The sequence below is a fragment of the Bubalus kerabau genome, chromosome 5 (genome assembly GCF_029407905.1).
Source record: "Bubalus kerabau isolate K-KA32 ecotype Philippines breed swamp buffalo chromosome 5, PCC_UOA_SB_1v2, whole genome shotgun sequence".
In the NCBI taxonomy this organism is placed as follows: Eukaryota; Metazoa; Chordata; class Mammalia; order Artiodactyla; family Bovidae; genus Bubalus; species Bubalus kerabau.
In genome coordinates this window covers 98,128,419-98,149,629 of record NC_073628.1, presented here as the reverse complement: position 1 = coordinate 98,149,629, position 21,211 = coordinate 98,128,419, and the positions used below count along the sequence as shown (strand labels likewise).

At 42.8% G+C, this 21,211-nt stretch overlaps 1 protein-coding gene across 2 annotated transcripts in view; it reads left to right on the top strand.

The window, feature by feature from the left end:
* The window catches only part of UBE4B (ubiquitination factor E4B), a 120,189-nt gene that overhangs the window by 84,712 nt on the left and 14,266 nt on the right, over positions 1-21,211 (top strand). For both annotated transcript variants that reach the window (XM_055582364.1, XM_055582365.1), the window contains 7 exons: positions 434-632; positions 1,783-1,921; positions 8,032-8,131; positions 9,807-9,934; positions 11,243-11,341; positions 12,052-12,287; positions 19,030-19,156. In XM_055582364.1, the coding sequence (XP_055438339.1) occupies positions 434-632; positions 1,783-1,921; positions 8,032-8,131; positions 9,807-9,934; positions 11,243-11,341; positions 12,052-12,287; positions 19,030-19,156 (1,028 nt within the window). The remainder of the gene's footprint in view (positions 1-433; positions 633-1,782; positions 1,922-8,031; positions 8,132-9,806; positions 9,935-11,242; positions 11,342-12,051; positions 12,288-19,029; positions 19,157-21,211) is intronic.

Genomic DNA, 21,211 nt, shown 5'->3' with positions numbered 1-21,211 from the left:
CTTTTGAGAAGAATAAAGAAGAGAAAGGAAACAACATTTATTGTGTTTCTCTTTACTGATTTTGAGGCTCTTGGGTAAATCATGTAAATTCTCTGACCCTCAGTTTCTTCCTCTTTAAAATGTGAATAATAGCATCACTCAGTTCTGAGGGCTGTTGTGGAGAGTCGATGAAAGACAGCCCTTCACATGCAGTTGTGCTGAGTGGTTAGTCACTCAGTCATGTCAGACTCTTGCGACCCCATAAACTATAGCCTGCCAGGCTCCTCTGTCCATGGGATCCTTAACACTCAACAAATCGCACCTACCAGCAGAGCTCTATGACAACGTGGATGTCCCCTCACTGACTTCAGGATGAAAATCTGCTCTTCTTTCTTGTAAAATTGTGCCAGAATTCCTGTTCACGTCGTGACTTTCGATACTTTCTGTTTCGCAGACAGACGATAGGTTGGTGTCAACGGACGGATTCATGCTGAATTTCCTTTGGGTGCTGCAGCAACTTAGTACAAAGATCAAGTTAGAGACAGTCGACCCCACGTACATTTTCCACCCAAGGTGTCGGATCACGCTTCCCAACGACGAGACCAGAGTGAATGCAACGATGGAAGACGTGAATGACTGGCTGGCTGAACTTTGTGAGTGATGTGTTCACTGTTAGGTCGTGAAAACATCACCCTTCTGTTTTCTTTTAATTAAAAAAAAATAACAACGTAGAATAGATATACACATCCTATATGAGAAGGATCCATTTGGACTCAGCTGCATTCCACAGTTTGAGTCTGACACCAGCTAGAGCGTCCCTGTCTGTCACCTGCCAGCTACCCCTAGCCGCTAACTCCCTCTTGCCCTTGCTCCTGTTCTCCATTCTTAGGGTCAGTTTTCATTGACTCCTATCCCCCGAAAACTGCTATTACGGGATTATCAGGAAGAGAACTTTAATATCTGAATAGCAGCTCTGCTATTCCATACAGGTTACATACAAGGAGACTGAGGTTCCAGAAGGTGCCCAGCTCACTTAGGCTGTCAGTCAGCAAATTGCAGCTGCTGCTCAAGTGTTCTGAGCTGAGCCTTGGGCTCTCTTTACTGTACCACACTCCCTGATCTGAGCTCTTCCTTCCGGGTGTTTAGTCTGGCTGCAGGTTTTCATACCTGTCAGTAGTAAAGGGAGCATGCTCACTCTTTAGGGAAACAGAAATTTAGAAAACAGAAAAGTAGAAATGTTAGAGAAATGGGTAGCATATTTTATGTTGCCAGATACTGGGTTTGAAAGTGATTCCTGAGTAGAGGGAAAAAAAATCCACCTAAATAAGACCAACACTGGCTTATTTACATAATTTAGTACCATTTTGAGGTTTAACAATGATGTATTTTTTAAATTTTATATATTTTTTAATTGAAGGATAATTGCTTTACAGAATTTTGTTGTTTTCTGTCAGACATCAACAAGAGTCAGCCATAGGTATACATATGACCCCTCCCTCTTGAACCTCCCTCCCATAACAGTGATGTTTGAATAATAGAAATGTTTATATAAAAAACACTAGGAAGACACATCACAAAAGATCATTAGTGTCCATCTGTGTAAACATTTAATCAGATGGAGCAGAGTACATGAGCATTAAATGCAGTTCACAGGAAATTTGTTTTTCTTAAAATAATACTAATTTTTAAAAGTGTCCTGAAACTTCTTGAAAATTCAAGTGTAATTTTGTCTTCTTAATTGTATTCTTCGCTAATACAGTCATGTGATAGATATTATTGCTGGGATTTTGTGCTTTTTCCTAGATGGAGATCAGCCTCCATTTTCTGAGCCGAAATTCCCTACGGAATGCTTCTTTCTCACCCTGCACGCCCACCACCTCTCAATTCTGCCCAGCTGCCGTCGCTACATCCGCAGACTGCGGGCCATCCGGGAGCTCAATAGGTATGTGCGTGATGCCATGTCCTGAGGCTGCCCGAGTCACCACTCGTTCTCACAAGCACGCAGTTCCCTTGTGACCAGTAGACTTGAACGTGAGGGGCATGTATGTTACAGTACACCATCTGCCTCTCCTACCACATCCATGGTCCCTGGTTGGCCAGGGTTCTTTACAAGTTAAGTGACCCAGACTTAGATTTCTTAGAGTTCCCAACCCTTGGAATGTGGTTGAGACTTCTATGAACTTTTTCTACTGGGCACCTTATTATCAGAAGACACTTTAAAGGATCTCTTTGGTCCTAGACATACCCTTCTTTCCCTGGACTGTGAAACAGTAATTCTGGTTTCCCTTAATAAACAAGATCATTTACTCATACCAACATTGTAATTCACTTTTTTTTTGCATGTTGTCCTGTGGCATAAGAAGGCCAAAATGGCCAGATAGTAGCCTCAATTTCCCATTCATTAACACCATTGTTATTTTTCTTAATCTGAGCATTTCTCCCCATGGATCAACACCTGTGAACAAACCAAAGCCACAGGAACAGGAGGCAGACCTTTTTTTGAGCAGATCATCTGTAATAATAATGGAGCAGCCACTTCCACCGTTTGTTCGGTCCAGGAGTGCTGTAGTAGTATCTGCATCTGCCTTGAATTAAAGTAGAATTAATCACTTACTAATTCTAATCATTACTGGTAGCCTTCTAAAGTCTTTTTCCCGACACATAATCATGTTGTCTGTAAATGATGACTGTTTCTGCTATGCTGCACACGGGCTTTCTGTCGTTGCAGCTAGTAGAGTCTACTCTGTTGTCGCGTATAGACTTCTCATTGCAGTGGCTTCTCTTGTTGTGGAGCACGGGCTCTAGGCTCACGGGCTTCAGTGGTTGCAGCTCCTGGACTCGAGAGCACAGGCTCAGTAATTGTGGCTCATGGGCTTAGTTGCTCCCAGGCATGTGGAATCTTCCAGGCTTCCTGGACCAGGGAGCAAACCAGGTCCCCTGCATTGACAGGTGGATTCTTATCCACTGTACCACCAGGGAAGTCCTTTCTTTTCTTTTTCCTGCCTCACTGCCCTGGCTACAGTTTCTACTACAGCCTTGAGTAGAAATATTGATAGCTTTCTTGAAATTGTTTATTCAAGTTAATGGGGGAAGTTTTTTGGACATCTTCTGTTACCAGATTAAAGAAATTCCCTTTTATTTTGTGATTTTCTAAAAGTTTTTTGTTCTTAACTGGAGTTGATTTTTATTAAATGCATTTTCCATCTCTGTGAGGAGGTCAGATTTTTTCCCCCTTTATTTTATTCATGTGGTTGAATTATATCAGTTGGCTTTCTGATATCAAACCAATCTTACATTCTTGAGGAAAAAACTCAACTCTGTGTTATTGCTTTTATATCTCATTGGATATTCAATTGCTAATATTCTTTTTAGGGGTTTTGAGCCTATATTCAAAAAGAAAATTGACCTATGACTTTATTTCTTACTAAGAATTAAATGAAGTCTCTCAGTCATGTCCAACTCTTTGCAACCCCATGGACTGTAGCCCACCAGGCTCCTCTGTCCTTGGAATTCTCTAGGCAAGAATACTGGAGTGGGTTACCATTTCCTTCTCCAGGGGATCTTCCTGACCCAGGGATCGAACCTGGGTCTCTCGCACCGCAGGCAGACTCTTTACCATCTGAGCCAGCAGGGAAGCCCAAAAGTGAGTCCTTCTCAAATTTTTGTATCAACCTTATGGCTTGCCATGTAGAAAGAATTCTGAAATATTCCCTCTTTTTGTGTTTTTTGAGGTGTTTATTGTATAGGAATTATTTCTTTACTGTTTGGAAGCATTGATGAAGCTCTCTGGGCTTAGAGCTTTCTTTGTGGGAAGACTTCTAAGTTAGGTATTTTATTGTTAATAGATATAAGACTGTATAGATTTTCATGTCATCATGTGTCAGTTTCCCGTGGTATCTAAAAGTTTCAAAATGCTTAGGCATTAAGTTGTTCATAGTATCTTGACCTATGGATTATATAAGGTTTTTTTTTAAGTTTCAGATTCCTGGAGAATTTGTTCCTTTATCTCTTGTTATTGATTTCTAGGTAATTTCTGCTGTGTACTTTGTACTTTATTGAGATCTACTCTGTAGCGAACATTTAAATTAGTAAGAGTTCCATAGAAGAAAAGAACTTGCAGGAATTCCCTGGCAGTTCAGTGGTCAGGATGACTCACTCTCACTGCCAAGGGCCCAGGTTCTATCCCTGGTCTGGTCAGTGAACTAAGATTCCACAGTCAAGAAAATAAAAGTAAAATGAAGAAAACTCACTTTCTGTGTCATTTGTTGCAGTATTTTACATACATCAAATGAGTCATTTGTTTATATTTTGTTCAACTTTTCCTTATGTCTGCTGCTTTTATCAACTTATAATATCAGTTATTGAGAGACTTAGAAAAATTTCAAACTGTGTTATGTCTGTTCCTTCATCCTGGAATGGATGGTATCCTGTGGTCCCACCATTCTCACCGACTCCGGGGGATACATTTTTAGTGACACCATCTGCCACCTGCACTCCCAGCCTACAGGGGGAGTGAGTGCGTTTCAGAGATGTTGGTGTTTTCCTTACCTGTGTATTTTTTAGTGCTGTGATACAAGAAGTGTCTCCCAGGACATGGTTAGGGCATGTGTGTTTTGAGAGGGCGGTTTTCTGAGCAAGTCATATATAGTAAATCTACATTGATATTCCCATATTCTTATATTTTTAACTCCTTCCTCTGAATTATCTCAAGGAATTCTTGACAACTTCAGTTAGCAGAGGTTACTGTGAATTCTAGGTTTTAGACAACCAGCTGGGCACACAGAGCCCGTCCTGGTTACCCAGAATAAGACTGAATCCAGAGCACTGGGAGTTGTATTCATGTCGATGAATTTATCCCCACATAGGAGTTTGTTAGCATGATGCTCTGTTGCTGATCAAGGATCTTCAGAATCTATTCCCCACTTACTGCTGAATTTCTGTTTCTGCATATGTAGTAAGTAGAATAATAGTGTCCCAAAGATTTTCACTGGGCTTCCCAGGTGGCGCTAGTGGCAAAGAATTTGCCTGCCAGTGCAGGAGATGAAAGGCACAGATTTGATCCCTGGGTCATAAAGATCCTCTGCAGTAGGAAATGTAAACCTACTCTAGTAGTCTTGTCTGGAAAATCCCATGGACAGAGGAGCCTGTTGGGCTGTAGTCCATAGGGTCACAAAGAGTCAGACATGACTGAGTGACTGAGCACACAAAGATGTTTACATCCTGTTCCCCCAGAACCTGAGAATGTGTCACCTTGCATGGTAAAGGAGACTTTTCAGATGTGATTGAATGTAAGATCTTGAGATAGGGAGATTTTCCTGGATTATCTGGGTGGACCCATTATATCACAAGGGTCCTTTTAAGAGGGAGGCAAGGGGGGCAGAGTGAGAAAGGAGATGTGATGACAGAAGCAGACATCAGAGCAGTGTGGGTCCACAAGCCAAAGAATGCGGGCCCCCTCTGGAGGCTGGAAAGAGCAAGGAAACACCCTCCCCTAGGGCCTCCAGAAGTAATGTATGTCTGCTGACCTGCTGGAGATTTATGGCCTCTGGAATCCTAAGGCTATACTTGTGTTGTCTCAAGCCAGTAAGTTTGTGATAATTTGTTAGAGCAGCAATAGGAAGCTAATATAACATATTAGCAAGTCTTTTTTTTTTTTCACTTCTTACATAACTTTATAATTGGCCCTTAAGGACAGTGATCTCATTCCAGCTGTGGTGGATCAATGAAGTGTGGTGGGTTGGGACCTTAGGGAAACGGGCATCATCCTGCAGTGTGACCACCTCAGCTACAGTCGCCACAGGAGCTGGTGCTGCTCTCAGACAAGGCTCAGGGGACTTAGGTGGGGGTGGCTGCTTGGATTCTCCAGAACCCTCCGTTTGAATTCTTGGAATCCCGGCCTTCCCTCTGACATTCAGATAAGAGATCCAGTGAGGTTATGGATGCAGTCTGTGTTCTAATCTGGTGCTCTGTATGGACCAGACTCTGCTTCTTTATGGTCGTCCTGGAAACGCCCTGACTCACTAGCTTTTCCTTGAGGTGAGATCTTAAAACCTGGAACCTGAGTTTCCTCGTGTGAATGCTCCAGTGTCTTCACACATAGCCACTCCATCTTTTCATTCCCAGAAATCAGTACTGATTGTTCATGCAGCTGTTTTTCCACCAAGAATCTTGGGCTTCCAGTGTAACACCCTCAAATGCTCACTGAATGTTTACCACTTTGAAAGCAGCCCAGTTGAAGAACTAATAATCCCAGAGCCTGTTTTCCTTGAGGGTCTGTTACCTGTAACCTCTTCCTGCCAATAATCATACAGGTTGTTATATTAGCTTCTTTATGTTGCTCCAGCAGATTACCACGACCTTTGTGTGTTAAAATAACAAATAACCCTCTTTCTTAGGGTTTTGGGGATCAGAAGTCCTAAAACTGAGGCTGCATTCCCTCTGAGGCTTTAGGGAAGAATCTCTTTTTTTCGCCTTGTCTAGCTGCTAGAGACCCCTTGGCCCACAGCCCTATCCTCCATTTTCACAGGCCACAGTAGCATCTTCAGCCTGCTCCCTCTCTGGACTCTACTTCACTGGTCACCTCTCCTTCTCTTCTCTTCTCTGACTCCCTCTCCTTCCCTTCACTCAGACCCTGTGTCGATATGGGACCTGCCCAGACAATCCAAGATAAGCTCCTCATCTCAAGGTCCAAACCCTTAATCATATTTGCAGGGTTCCTTCTGCCATGTAAGGCAACATATTCACAGGTCCTTGGGATTAAGCTGTGACATCTTCTTGGTCGTGGTGGTTGGGAAGCTGCGGGGGAGAGAGGGGCAGTAGCACATTTCTCTGTCTACCACGTCATGTTCCAGCTGTAGACAAAGGAGTCCACTTTATCTGAGGTTAGCAGAAAGAGGGTTATTAAAGGCTGTTATCTGGTTTATTGAAGAATGCCTAGAAAAGAGGACTCCCAGAGCTCTCCTTTGAACTGGTCCTGCCAGGAAGCTGCTTCAAAGTTTAGACTTTGCCAGCACTTCAGCCAAAACCCTTCTACACCGTGCTTTCAGAAGACCCATGTGGCTGTCACTTCACTGTATGTACTTCCGCCTCCAGTGAGGGCTCACCTTTTGGTAGGAGCTAGGTCATGTGCAGAAGTACTGGCCACAAGGGAGTCTGGGAAATAAATATACTTTTGAACAATATATCACTGGACTTCCTTGGTGGTACGGTGGATAAGAATCCACCTGCCAATGCAGGGGACAGAGAAAGATTCCATGTGCCGTAGAGGAACTAAGCCAGCTTGCCACAACTACTGAAGCCCACGTGTTCAAGAGCCTGTGCTTCTCAACAAGAGAAGTCACCGAAATGAGAAGTTAGGTGCTGCAACTAGAGAGTAGTCCCTGTTGCAACAACTAGAGTAAAGCCCGCATGCAGCAAGAAGGCCCAGAGCAACCAAACATTAAAAAAATACATATGTATCAGTGATACAAAAATATATATGTATCATTGTGTAGTTTTCTACACAGTGTTTTGATAGAATGGGTTGAAATGTGGTAAGTGAGCCAGCCTTTAAAATATGCAGCGTATTCCATGATCAGGGAAGGCTTTTCCTCAATGACAGGTGGTATTTGAGGAGACACCTGAAGAGAGTGAAGGAGTAAGTCACAGAGATAACCTTAGAAAAGAACATTCCAGGCAGAGGGGAAAATGCCTAGTCAAGTTGTCTTTTGCTTTGGGTAATTGACTAGGCATAATAATCTTGAATTTTCCGGAGACTTCATTTTCTCCCTCCCAGAAAAATAAGAAACAATATTTCCTTCCAAAAGAAATAATTACTGTATTTCACCAAATCTAAAATGCCATCCGCTTTAAGATATTACATTGGGAACCAACAAAAAAGATGAACGCTGCCAACATAACCATAGCTTCCCATCGGTTTTGGTGGTGCTTGCGTAGTGGGGGCATGAGAGGGGATGTGTGTCTGAGAGTCAGTGAAACTGTGAAAATGAATAGATAAAATGGATGATGGACCTGTGTGTCTTCTTTCATTTGACTGTTAATCTTTAATTTCAGAACCGTGGAAGATCTGAAAAATAATGAAAGCCAATGGAAAGACTCCCCACTGGCAACCAGACACCGTGAAATGCTGAAACGCTGCAAAACTCAGCTTAAGGTCTGTATAATTAACTGGAGTAATTATGGATCAGCCTCACAATAGGAATTTTCCCACCAGAATATGCGCCTTGAATGAACAGTTTAATGTCCTCATTTTTTCCTCATTATTCTTTTCCCTCAAGATAAAAACAGTACATTTAAATGCTTGTTGATTGTTTCTATGTATATTTGAATCTCAGGACTGAAAGTGCATACACGTGTGCCAGTAATGATATGAATTCTTAATGGATTTTATCATCCTTGAACATCATCTCCCTTTCCTTACCTCATGCAAGATGTTCCCCCTCTACTAACCCTGACTCCATACCCAGATACACACACACTCCAGTTTGTCCAGCCACGCATCTTCATGTTTGACAAAGTGGATTGTGGTAGTGGTAGTGGAAAGCTATCTTTCCGTTGCCCCTCATTCTTTTTTGAATTGAAAATGATCCATTGTATAGAACCTAACTGTAGACGGGAAGATTTCTGCTTATAAACATGATGGTGGTGGTTTAGTCACTAAGTTGTGTCTGACTCTTGTGACCCCATGGACTGTAGCCCGCCAGGCTCCTCTGTCCATGGGGTTCTCCAGGCAAGAATACTGGAGTGGGTTGCCATTTCCTTCTCCAGGGGATCTTCCCGACCCAGGAATTGAACCCAGGCCTCCTGCATTGCAGGCAGATGATTTACCAACTGAGTTGTGAGGGAAGCCCTTATAAACATATAAGGAAGCTTATAAACATAGCTAAAAACAAACAATAGCTAAAGTTGTACAGGGGAAGCACAGACAGCAAATGTATTCATTTTTCTGTGTTTATGTTCAGATTACAAAGCTGAATGTTAGCTGGCCGTGTTTTCTGTTGATTAGTAGGATGATATGTAGAAATTTTACCTGACTTGGATTTCTGGTACAAGTTAAAAATTTCACTTTTATTTGCTAATGGAGTAGAAACCTGTTTGAGAAGCAGAATAAACCAGGGACTCTTTTCTGGGGTCTATAGACCCCTTAAGCACTCCAGAGAGAGGTTTCAAGAAGTCTGTAAACTGTTGACATTTATATGTAATGTGTGTGCATGTGGATGTTTAAACTCACAGCGATCCTCTGAGATGGGTGTTGTACCCTTGGTGGACGAGCATTTTGCCCGAGATGAGCTTAAGTACTGACCTGGAATTTAGATGTGAATATGTCAGGCTCCTTCTCAGTAACCACCACCGACTTCCAAAGGGTCTGTCTTGTCAAGTTTTTCAAATATGACAGTGATGACTTAGCCTTTTCAGCACTAAACTATGCCCAGTGGTTCGCATGGCTCACCTTCTTAGAGAAGAGGAAGCTCTTGAAACACAAACAGCATCTTATAGCCCGTTAGTGCTAATGCTCTGGAAGCCCTAGAGCAGGGGTCCCCAACCTCCAGTATCTAATGCCTAATCTTAGGTGGAGCTGATGTAGTAATAAACCTAAAGTGCAAAATAAATGTAATGCACTCGAATCACCCCAAACCATCCCCACCCCACCGCATCCCACTCTGTGGAAAAATTGTCTTCCACGAAACTGGTCCCTAGTGCCCAAAAGGTGGGGGACCGCTTCCCTGGAGCCTAGATTTCCCATCTCCTGGCCCATGCCCTGCCTGTGACCACACAAAGGAACTTAGCCACCAGCTAATCTATGAATGGGGACATACCTGCTTCCACAGAAACTGGTACGATGCAAGGCCTGTGCTGATGCTGGCTTGCTTGATGAGAGCTTTCTGAGAAGATGTCTGAACTTCTACGGCCTTCTCATTCAGCTGCTGCTCCGCCTCCTGGACCCTGCCTACCCGGAGTGAGTTGCTCTGTCTTCCTCCCCCAGGCCATGTTGTCTTTATTGCTCTACAGAGCGACACCCAAAACCAAGACCTGGGATAATGTTATCAGGAATGCATTTCCAGATTGTGCTTAGATAGACTATGAAAGTAGTAATGTTAATAGCTGTTTTCTCTGAAATTAGTTATAGTAGTGAAGGACTGTCAACACTTCTTAGGTTAATTTTGAGAGAGTGCTTTTTGAAAATTGGCTGTAAAATCTTTGATAAAAAAGGAAGTCTGAATTGGAAGTGAAAAGTTGGGATTAACAGGATATCGGGTACCCCTGAGCACTGGGTCCAGCCAGATCCCTAGTCAATTCCGAGAATGAACCGAGAACATCGTGGATCTCTTTATCATCACCTGGACAGCTCCTCCAGACAGCTATTTTTGTTTGCTTTGTTACAATTTTATGGTTATTATGAAATCTCCAGATCATCACTGTTGGGGAGGTTGGCCAAAGCCCACTGCAGGAATGGAAAATAGTATTTAAAGTAAAAATGTCCCCGATGGTAAGAATTGGAATTCTAAACCAGTTCTGCCAATCCTTAGAATCTATATTCGTTATTGTTTAGTCTTAAGTCGTGTCCAGCTCTTTTGTGACTCCATGGACTGTAGTGCACCAGGCTCCTCTGTCCATGGGGTTTCTCAGACAAGAATGCTGGAGTGGGTTGCCATTTCCTTCTCAGGGTATCTTCCCGAACCAGGGATCGAACCCAGGTCTCCTGAACTTGCAGATGGGTTCTTTACCACTGAGCCATCAGGGAAGCCTCAAAGTCTATATAGGTATAGATTATGGCATTGATTACAATCATTCACATAAGGAATTGTGGAAGAGAAAGAAGAATATATGAAGCAGATGCCTTCCAAAGAATCAAAAGTTGCATTTTGCCTCTAAATGCTAAAACATTTATGTGCAGGGTTAAAGATGAAATTCAAACATATAAAAGCAAAAAAATAAATGTGTGGCTGTATTGTCTAAACAGTTTGAGCTGCATAAAATGACCCAAACATGACAGTTTTGTTTCCTTCACATTTTATTTATTGCATTAATCTTAACAGGAAACCAAGAAAAGGAACAGCATTCATGTCCACCTTAGCACCCATCTTCATGATTCCCTGTTCATTTCTGGTTGCAGTTTCTTTGCCTGTGCACTCTTTACTTAGTTGTACTATAGAATGAGAGCTTTTCCCGAATGAACCACTTACTGTAATTGTAGTGTTCTAATCCTCATAGTTTGATGTGTCATGGTTTCACTTTGTAACCTGTACTTTTCTCTCTCTGACAGTGTAACACTGCCTTTAAATTCAGATGTCCCCAAGGTATTTGCAGCATTGCCTGAGTTTTATGTAGAAGATGTTGCTGAATTTTTATTTTTTATTGTACAGTAAGTCCCATTCACATATTACATATTTCTAATATGTATTTATATTTAATGTACACATTGTATTACAAACCTCCATTTGATGCCACTGAATGCTGCCCAGAGACTGGAAAAATAAATCCAGCTGTGGCACCAAGCCAATTCCAATAATATCTCAAGACAGAAGCAGGATTAACAATGCTAGTAATAATATACTCTGTGAAAATTGGGTTGAATTTTTAATAACTGAGTATGCGTTTCTGAGAAACAGAAGGAGAAAACAGTTTATAAATATCTGAGTGAACATTGAAAGCCAGAAATACCCACATCTGTATTTGGTACCAATATTTTTCTCAACTGTAAAATTAGAGAAAGCTTACAAAAAATTAAGTTGAGTTTATAAGTAATATTTGAAATTTGAAAAAATGAAAACTCATCAAAATATTTTTTAAGTCTTTTTGGTTGTGAAGATCTTTTGTAAAATTATGATTTAATTGTAGCTTCGGTTTATTTTCCGAGACGTAAATTAATGTAACGTGCTGTGGCCAACAGACACAGTGGGTTTGAAATCCTACCAGTTATAATGTGAACAGTCACTTTAAAATCATCAAGTTAAAGGGGATTCAGCAACCTGGTTCCTAGACCTATTCGTCCCCTTCCTCGCCCAGTCAGCAGCATCCACCCACGTTGAGCCTCTCGAAGCTTCACTACCTGTCCTTCTCGCCTCTCTTCAGATACTCTCCTCAGGTGCTTTACGAGCCCTGCACTCAGGATATTGTGATGTTCCTTGTCGTGATGTTGTGTAACCAGAACTACATCCGAAATCCGTATCTGGTGGCCAAACTGGTAGAAGTCATGTTCATGACCAACCCTGCTGTTCAGCCAAGGACCCAGAAGTTTTTTGAAATGATCGAGAACCATCCCCTCTCCACCAAGTTATTGGTCCCTTCCCTGATGAAGTTTTATACAGGTAATGTTCCTGGTGTGTACAGGTGGGCAGGATTGTCTAAAACCAGCAGGTGAGGTTGTTCTAAACCTGCTACCTAATCTCCTAGTGTCCACATAGAAGTATCACCCACTAATCCACCACCAGCAGTACAAAAACTGTTGGTTATTTTCCGCTCGAGTTGTGGAAGCTTTACACTGACCACTCTCTTTAATACATACTAGTCACTGATAAATCAGTGGAATCTATAAAATGGTAGAGGGGTTACATTGAGACCAAATTGATGTTTTCATCTGAAATTACCTGGTTCATTTTATATTTGACTGCGCTAGGTCTTCATTGCTGCACATGGGCTTTCTCTAATTGCAGCAAGTGGGGGACTGCGGTGCTCAGGCTTCTCATTACAGTGGCTTCCCTTGTGGAGGGGCTAGGGCACATGGCCCTCAGGAGTTTCAAACTCATGTCCCCTGCATTGGTGGTGAATTCCTAACCACTTGCAGGGGAGCCCCACCTGGTTCATTTTAGTTTCTAACTTACAACATTAGTTTTGCAAACACAGAGTTTCAAAACTGTGGGTGAAACAGGGAGCTGGTTAAAAATGCTTATTCTTGGGACCTCCCCCCGCCACCCCCTGAAACCAACAGAATTAGGATCTCCGGTCACTAATTCTGTATATTTATCGAATGTCTACTTTTTGCCAGGCACTATCCTGGGTGCTGGGTGACACTGGTGAACAAGATTGAGAACATAGCAGACGCTCTGCAAGGAGGTCCTCCTCTTCTGGTTGAACTATATTCTGAGTTTCCATTCATAATTTGGCTTTTCAACTGCAGATGTATTTTCATAAAGCCAGTTAGTTACCTGTGGGCCGCATTCACCTGTTCTCTACCAAAGGCACGTGATTGTACCGATGGCACAGTTTTTCTCCAGTTGTATATTTCTCAGGAAAAGAAGTGTGCTGTCTGCCTTCTTACCTTCTGTTGAACCTAGCACGCTCTGGGCACTCATTTAGCAGAATATACTCGCCTTGCTCTTGAAAGAAACCCCAGCCTCCATGAGCACAGTCCCTTTCTGTTCACAGAGGCAGCAGTGGATTGAAGGTTCTTCTGTGTTCAGTGACAGCCATCCCTTCCCAGTTGATCAAGACCTGCTCCTGCTTATTTTGAGATGGTGCCCATAATTCTCTCTGCTTCTGAGGCTCAAGAGTCTGTCCGTCTTCTTCCGCTTCGTCACTGTTACCTGTGTCACCTCTTGGGAATTTCTCTCCTTCCCTAATCTACCTGTATCCTCTTAAACCTAAAGAAGTCCACAAGCCCCTTGAAGTTTTGTTAACATGCTCACCTTGGCAACAGCAGAGAGCACTCCTGGGTAAAAGACCCTTGCTTGGCTCGCCTGTCCTTCTCTTACCTCTTATCCCTGGTAGGAGAGGACGACGGGCCATTCAGGTACAATTGGTGCATCAGCTGTTTACAGAACGGGACCTCATATGGTACCCTGCATGTCAGGCTTCACTGAATTGAAGGTAATCCTAAATTTCTTTAAAAAAAAAAAAAAAAAAAAAAAGATGAGGTATCTCTTTTCACCTATCAAACTTATATTTAAGATGGGAATACCCAGTGTTAAAATGGTTTTAGGAAAATAAACTAATCTGCAAAAGCCTATTTCAGCCCTTCTGTCACTAGTATGGAGAATCAATGCTGTGAAACTGAGAATGTAGGTTGGTAAAGCCTTTCTGGAAGGCAAATTGGCCATCCACACCAGACACTTTAAATAGTGTTCCTATCTGGGGACTTCCCTGGCAGTCCAGTGGAGAAGATTCTTCACTTCCACTTTGAGCAGCACAGGTTCAATCTCTGGTTGGGGAACTAAGATCCCACATGCTGTGGGGCACAGCCAAGAAATAATAATAATAAGGAACATTGGAGTAACAGATAATCTGTGTTGGAAGCAGCCATTCTCTGTCCCTGGGGCTGGGGGAACCAAGGGAAAAGGCTTGGGGTTATTGGAGTCTGGTTGCTCAAATGATTTCCTAAAGGAAATCAACTCTGAATACTCAGTGGAAGGACTGACGCTGAAGCCAAAGGTCCAATACTTTGGCCACCTGATGGGAAGAGCTGACTCATTGGAAAAGGCTCTGTTACTGGGTAAGATTGAAGGTGGCAAAAGGAGAAGGAGGTGGCAGAGGATGAAATGGTTAGATAGCATCACTGACGCAATGGACTTGAATCTGAGCAAACCTTGGGATACAGTAAAGGACAGGAGAGCCTGGTGTGCTGCAGTTCATGGGGGTGCAAAGAGACAGGACTTAGTGACTAAACAAGAACAGCAGCAACAAATAGTGAAAGTATTAAAAAGAAATTACTGCCAGTTGTAGGTCAGTTAAGTAAATTATCATTTATCCATCCAGTGGGTCCATGTGAGCCATAAAAAATAGTGTTAGTTACATTAAATGGTTAAGTAATAAAAAGAAAGTGCCATTAATGGGACAGTTTGTCAACTGTGACCACCTTTTGGTACACAAATATATATTAGAGATAAAAGTATGGGAAGATACTCACCAAAATGTTAACACTGAGTTGTTTGTTTTTGAATGGTTAAATTGTAAGTGGTTTTATTTTTCTTTTTAAAAAGTTAGCTAATGTCTTCATTATTCTACAGTAAACTTGTGTTGTCGGTATTTAAAAAACAAAAAAGATTTTAGTTAAATGCATTTTGTACTCAGTTAGTGCCCTGGGCTTGTCACTGTGGCTTTGGGATAAAGGACAGGGCTAGGCCTCCTGCCTGTGAGGCCCAGGGTGGGGCGGGGTGGCAGGGGAGCACCATAAAGATTCCAGGAGTGGGAGGATGGGTGGGTCTCCTTTCTCCTTTCTCCCTGGCCACCAAGCAGCATGCCCTCTGGCGCTGGACCCCCTCTGTAATCACGGGTAGATGATAAGATGATACCGTGCTAATAATAACCACTGCTTATTGAATATTTACTGATCCTTTCACTTAATCCCCACAGCAGTCCTCAAGATGGGTGCTATAAATATCTCCCTCTTACAAATGAGGAAACTAAAGCATAGAAGGGTCTAGAAGCTCACTAAAGGTCAGCAGCCAGTGAGTGGCAGCGACCTCAGCAGTTGGGCATTAGCACAGGTGCTCCACCTGTTCCCCGGGGCCCGGCGCCTGGGGAGCCCACAGCGGGCATGGCAGACACTCCCCAGCGTGTCCAGCAAATCCACATTAAGTCCTGCTGGTTTAGGTCCTGGCTCCTGAGCACGGCCGGCTCTCAGACATGAATTAGAGCTTGATCTCTGAAACATACTCCCCTTTTACACCCCAGAGAGGGTCTAGCTTAGATAGTGCTTAAGGTCAAATGTTTGTTCCAGAAATAAAACTGAGTTTCAGGATGTGTGTGAGTGTGCTCAGCCGTGTCCAACTCTTTGCAGCCCCCATGGACTGTAGCCCGCCAGACTCCTCTGTCCGTGGGATTTTCTAGGCGAGACCACTGGAGTGAGTTGCCGTTTTCTATTCCAGGGGATCTTCCCGACCCAGGGATCAAATCCACATCTCCTACATTGCAGGCAGGTTCTCTACCACTGAGCCACCAGGGAAACCCAAGTTTTGAAAAAAAGAGTATTTTATTTGTACTAGAACAAAGGTGGTACTTAAGGACTAGCACTCAAAATGTGGCTACTCAGAAGCAGGAAGAACACTGATAACCAAGACAGCTTCAAGACCATTCCCTTTCCCAAGCTGATCTGAATCAGCAAAGACAGTGTTAGCCCAAGTAGACTTAATCACCAGCTCAGCAAATACGCATCGGAGAAGGCGATGGCACCCCACTCCAGTACTCTTGCCTGGGAAACCCCATGGACGGAGGAGCCTGGTAGGCTGTAGTCCATGGGGTCGCGAAGAGTCGGACACGACTGAGCAACTTCACTTTCACTTTTCACTTTCATGCATTGGAGAAGGAAATGGCAACCCACTCCAGTGTTCTTGCCTGGAGAATCCCAGGGACGGGGGAGCCTGCTGGGCTGCCGTCTTTGGGGTTGCACAAAGAAGTGACTTAGCAGCAAATACGCATGGAGCTCCTCCTACACATCAACTCCGGTGTTGCCACTTGGGCCTAGCCATGCAAATGCCAAAACCCCTGTCACTGCCAGTTAGGCATTCTGGTGTGAAAACAGATGTGGAACCAATAAATAAGATACTTACAGAGAGTGGGTGTGAGAGGAGGGCCTGGTGCTACTTTTTTTTGGTACTGTACCACTTGGCATGTGGGATCTTAGTCCCCCGACCAGGGATTGAACCCGCAGCTTCTGCAATGGAAGTGTAAAGTTTTAACTGCTGGACCGCTAGGGAAGTGTCGCCAGCCTGGTGTTACTTTTAAGAAGCACAGTCAGGTCTCCAAGGAGATGACTTTGGAATGATGTTGAAAACAAGACTAAAGAGGGAGCCCTGAGAAGATCTCAGCCACAGTGTGGCAGGCAGTGAGAACAGCACATGGAAAGGCCCTGAGGGCCCTGGGCAGCTTATTGAATCAAGAAGACTTGTGAGCAGGAAGCAGGGATCTAGATCTCTGCAGGCCTTCTAGAAATAGGACTTGGGACAGACAAAAAAGGAGAAATACCATATGATATTCCTTATATGTGAAATATAAAAAGAAATGATACAAATGAACTTACAAAATAGAAGCAGACTCATATACTTAGAAAAAGAACTTATGGTTGCCAGTGGGGGAAGGACAAGGGGAAGAGATAGTTTGGGAGTTTGGGATGGACTTGTACACACTGCTGTATTTAAATTGTATAACCAGCAAGGTCCTGCTGTATAGCGTAGGGAACTCTGCTCAATGTTACGTGGCAACCTGGATGGGAGGGGAGTTTGGGGGAGAGTAGACACATATATATGTAGGGCGGAGTCCCTTTGCTGTACATGTGAAACTGTCACAGTATTGTTAGTTGGTTATATTCCAATACTTTGGCCACCTGATGTGAAGAACTAACTCATTGGAAAAGTCCCTGAAGCTGGGGAAAATTGAGGGCAAACGGAGAAGGGGGTGACCGGATGAGATGATTGGCGGCATCACTGGCTCAATAGACATGAGTTTAAGCAGACTCCAAGAAGATAGTGAAGGTCAGGAAAGCCTGGCATGCTTCAGTCCCTGAGGTCACAAAGAGTCGGACCCGACTTTGCTACTGAACAGCAACAATACAAAATAAAAGGTTTAAAGTTTGGGGAAAAAAGAACTAGGACTTGGGGATTGTATCTTGGACTGATGTAATTTTGAGGGAACATTAGCAATGAACTTTTTTTAATGTTGGGAGAGATGTAGGAGTCCTAAGTTCACGGTCATTACTTAGTCTCTGCTGTGTTCAGGATACAGGACAGGTGTTCTGGGCCATTTCGAGCATAGACGAGGCTCTGTGTCAGCCCCTGTGTGTTTCTCCCATAGACTCCGCTGAGTCAGCCCTCCTCCATACTGCAGTTCACACTTCTGTACAGTTAATAAGACGATGCTTAGTTCAGCTTAAAGAAAGGTGCTTTTAGATCTTCATACTAAGGTACTATCCTTTTATCTTTAAGTAACTTTTTTTGTTTTTTAAGTCCCTATTAAGTGTTCATTGGGAAATACAGAAGATAACCAAAAGAAAATAAAGCTCGTTGATAATGTCTGCACTCAGAATCTCTGTTAACATTTTGCTCTGTATCTTTCCAGTCAGCTTGTATCTCGCATGTGTGAGTGTGTATATTTGTTAATATGATTGGACTCAAACTGTATATTTTCTTTGGTAGCCTGTGGTTTTATTTGTGTGTGCATGTACGTGTGCTCAGTCATGTCTGACTCTTTTTGATCCCATGGACTGTGGTGATGGAATTTTCTAGGCAAGAAGACTGAAATGGGTTGCCATTCCCTTCTCCAGGGGATCTTCCCGACCCAGGAATTAAACTTGTGTCTGCTGCGTTGACAGACAGATTTATATCACAAATACCTTTTTTGCGTTCTCTCTTGGGCATTGGATTATTTATATTTTCTTCCGTATAAATAGTGCTTTAATGAATATCCTTGGAGATCAGTCTTTGAACATGTTGTGTTTTTATTCCCGCCCGGGTTTGTAGTGTCTTGCATCTTTTCTTTAAGTCCATTGTCTTTACAGTGGACTTACAGAAAAAGTTTTCCCTCTTTTTATTGTCATGAGTTCAGGAATTTCTCATGCTTACGCTATTTGTCTTTTTATAAGAAGTTTGATCTTTGTTCCATTTTAAAAGCTACGTGGATTATGATAACTGGTAAATGAATGATGAGTATATAGAGATTTACTGTGCTTTTCTCTAGTTTGATACACGTTTTAAAATATCAGTTATACAAAAACAGTTAAAGTGATAGTCACATTCAATAGATATATTGCCCTTAACAAAATTTAACCCAGTTTTTTTTTTCCCACTCAGGGCAGTGTTGTGGAGTTTCTGTAAACTAGTAACAGTTGGGAGAGGTCTGGTAATTCAGCTCTGGTCACTGGAGATGCTAGCCCAGTGATGCCCATCGATTTTCCCAGACCAGTTCATTTTGTTACTGTGTCATTGCCCTCCTTCACTGTGAAGGTCTGTCTTCAAAACCACTTGTAATTTCTCTTCTGCCTTATGTATGAGATAGAGACAAAATTGTATCACATCTCTGATTTTGCAGATTCATATTACTTATTAATGTTATAGCAGCAATAGCTGCTTTTAGAAAGGTAAGAAAGTCCGTATCCTTCAGTCCCTTGTCTTTCTTCTTCAGACGTTGAGCACACCGGCGCCACCAGTGAGTTCTACGACAAGTTCACCATTCGCTATCATATTAGCACCATTTTTAAAAGCCTTTGGCAAAACATAGCTCACCACGGCACCTTTATGGAGGAGTTCAAGTGAGTATTGGGCCCCTAATGTCACCACTTGGTTCTTGCAAATCAGAGGGAGAACAGCCACTTAAAAGCTTTCCCAGCTGGTTCTTGTTGACTGTTAGGTTTGTCTCCTCTGAGTTTTCCAGATGGTCCTGCTAAATGTGAGCAGGATTATCAAAATCTCTGCCTGCCAGACTTTGCTGAATTTTAGATTTGTCAAGATACTTTGGGCATAGTATACATGGAGACAGAATCTGTTCTGAGATGAAGTGTTGTGTTTTTTGGTGTTTCTTGATTATAGTATTACATGAATTTGCAGAATGGCTGAAATGGGATCTTCTAGCACTCTTTGAATATGTTAAAATCAAGCTTTAGAGTTAGAAGCGTTAGGAGGACTTCAGATTCAAAAGCAGCTAGTGTGAAGGCTGTCATTTGAAATGATGTTCTTTGTAGGGAGGGCCTAGACCTTGATGAAGTTTGTCTCATTACCAACCTGAAGTTTCAGTGACTGCTTAAACCTGGACATTAGTAATGCCATCTAAGTTACTTTAAGGTGCAGCAGTGGAGACACAGATACAAAGAGCAGACTTGTGGACACAGTTGGGGAAGGAGAGGGTGGGACAAGTTGAGAGAGCAGCATTGAAACATATCCACTGCCACATGTAGAATAGATAGGCAGCGGGAATTTGCTGTATGATGCAGCAAGCTCACATCTTTGACGCAAGGAGCTCAAACCTGGTGCTCTGTGACAACCTCGGGGGAGGGGGATGAGTGGGAGGCGGGAGGGAGGTTCAAGGGGGAGGGCACATGAGTCTACCTGTGACTGATTCATGTTGCTGTATGGCAAAAACCAACACAACATTGTAAAGCAATTATCCTCCCAATTAAAAAGAAAATTTTTAAATGTGCTTTAAAAATAAAAGTAGATGAAAATGTTGATCTCTTGAATTAGTCTTAAGAAGAAATTTTATCCCATCTACTCTGATATTTGCAACCCATATTCAATCCTTGATCAAGCCTAGCTGTCACTTGTTAACTGAATTACCATTCAACAGTGGAAGTATGGGCAGTGGAGTAGCCATTTCTTTGATAGCTTCCCACAAAATAAACCCTTTAGGTTAGTTCTTTCTTTCCATGAGCTGCTCTTGTTTTCAGAAGTATATACCAGCAAAAGCTTGCAGTGAGCTTAGGAGACCAGGCATGCCTACAGCTCCATCTGTATAGTGCTGATTAGGAGTGTTCATTCTGAATTTCCAGTCTCCTGATATCCAGGCCTCTGCCTTTGTTAACAGGTACTTGTCTTCCCAAGGCAAGGCCCTGCTGCCTTCTGATTTCTCAGCAATAGATCCTGAAGAGTAGTTCCTCTTTTCTCTCCTAATCTGACAGGTTCAGAATCTAATAGGTGGACCAAGCCATCTCAGCTCCCCAGGTAGTCTGTCCATTATAATAGGATTTACAGGACAGTTCCGAAGATTGAAGCTTCTGTTTCTATAAAGAACGTTAATATCGTACTTTAACTGTATTACAGCTTCCAATTTTTCTTAAGTGTGTCTTTCTTTATAAAGAAGATTGTGTCATTAGTTCTCTTATCTTTTATATGTGGGTATTTGTGCTTTCCTTATATCTTGGTGAGCTTAAGCATATTTTTTCTAGCCTGGAAGAGTGTTTTCTCTACTTAAAATTATTTAGGGAATGAGCCAGGGTAGTGCTGGTAACCCAGTCTCTGGAGCTGGGGGTGCTGGAAGTCAGCACTTGCTGGTTTTCAGGGTGTAAGTACTTCCACTGATGCCAGAGTTGAAGCTGCCAAGGGAATTTGCTCACAGAATTCTAGAATGTTATTAGCAATGACTCTGAGGAACCATGCCAGGTGGCTCCAGCACATCACTGGAATGAGCTTATCACAATTAATATAAAAGAATCACATAATCTAAGGGGAGATGCGGGGGGTCCCAGCATCGAGTTGTGTCAAGGCTGGTGGCTCTGCGGGGCACGGTGGGTAGCACTTGGGTGGAGGCCATTTTTCTCTGAGACCTGCCACCACATTTGCTGCCAGCAAACGTGTGACTGTGTCGCGTGTAA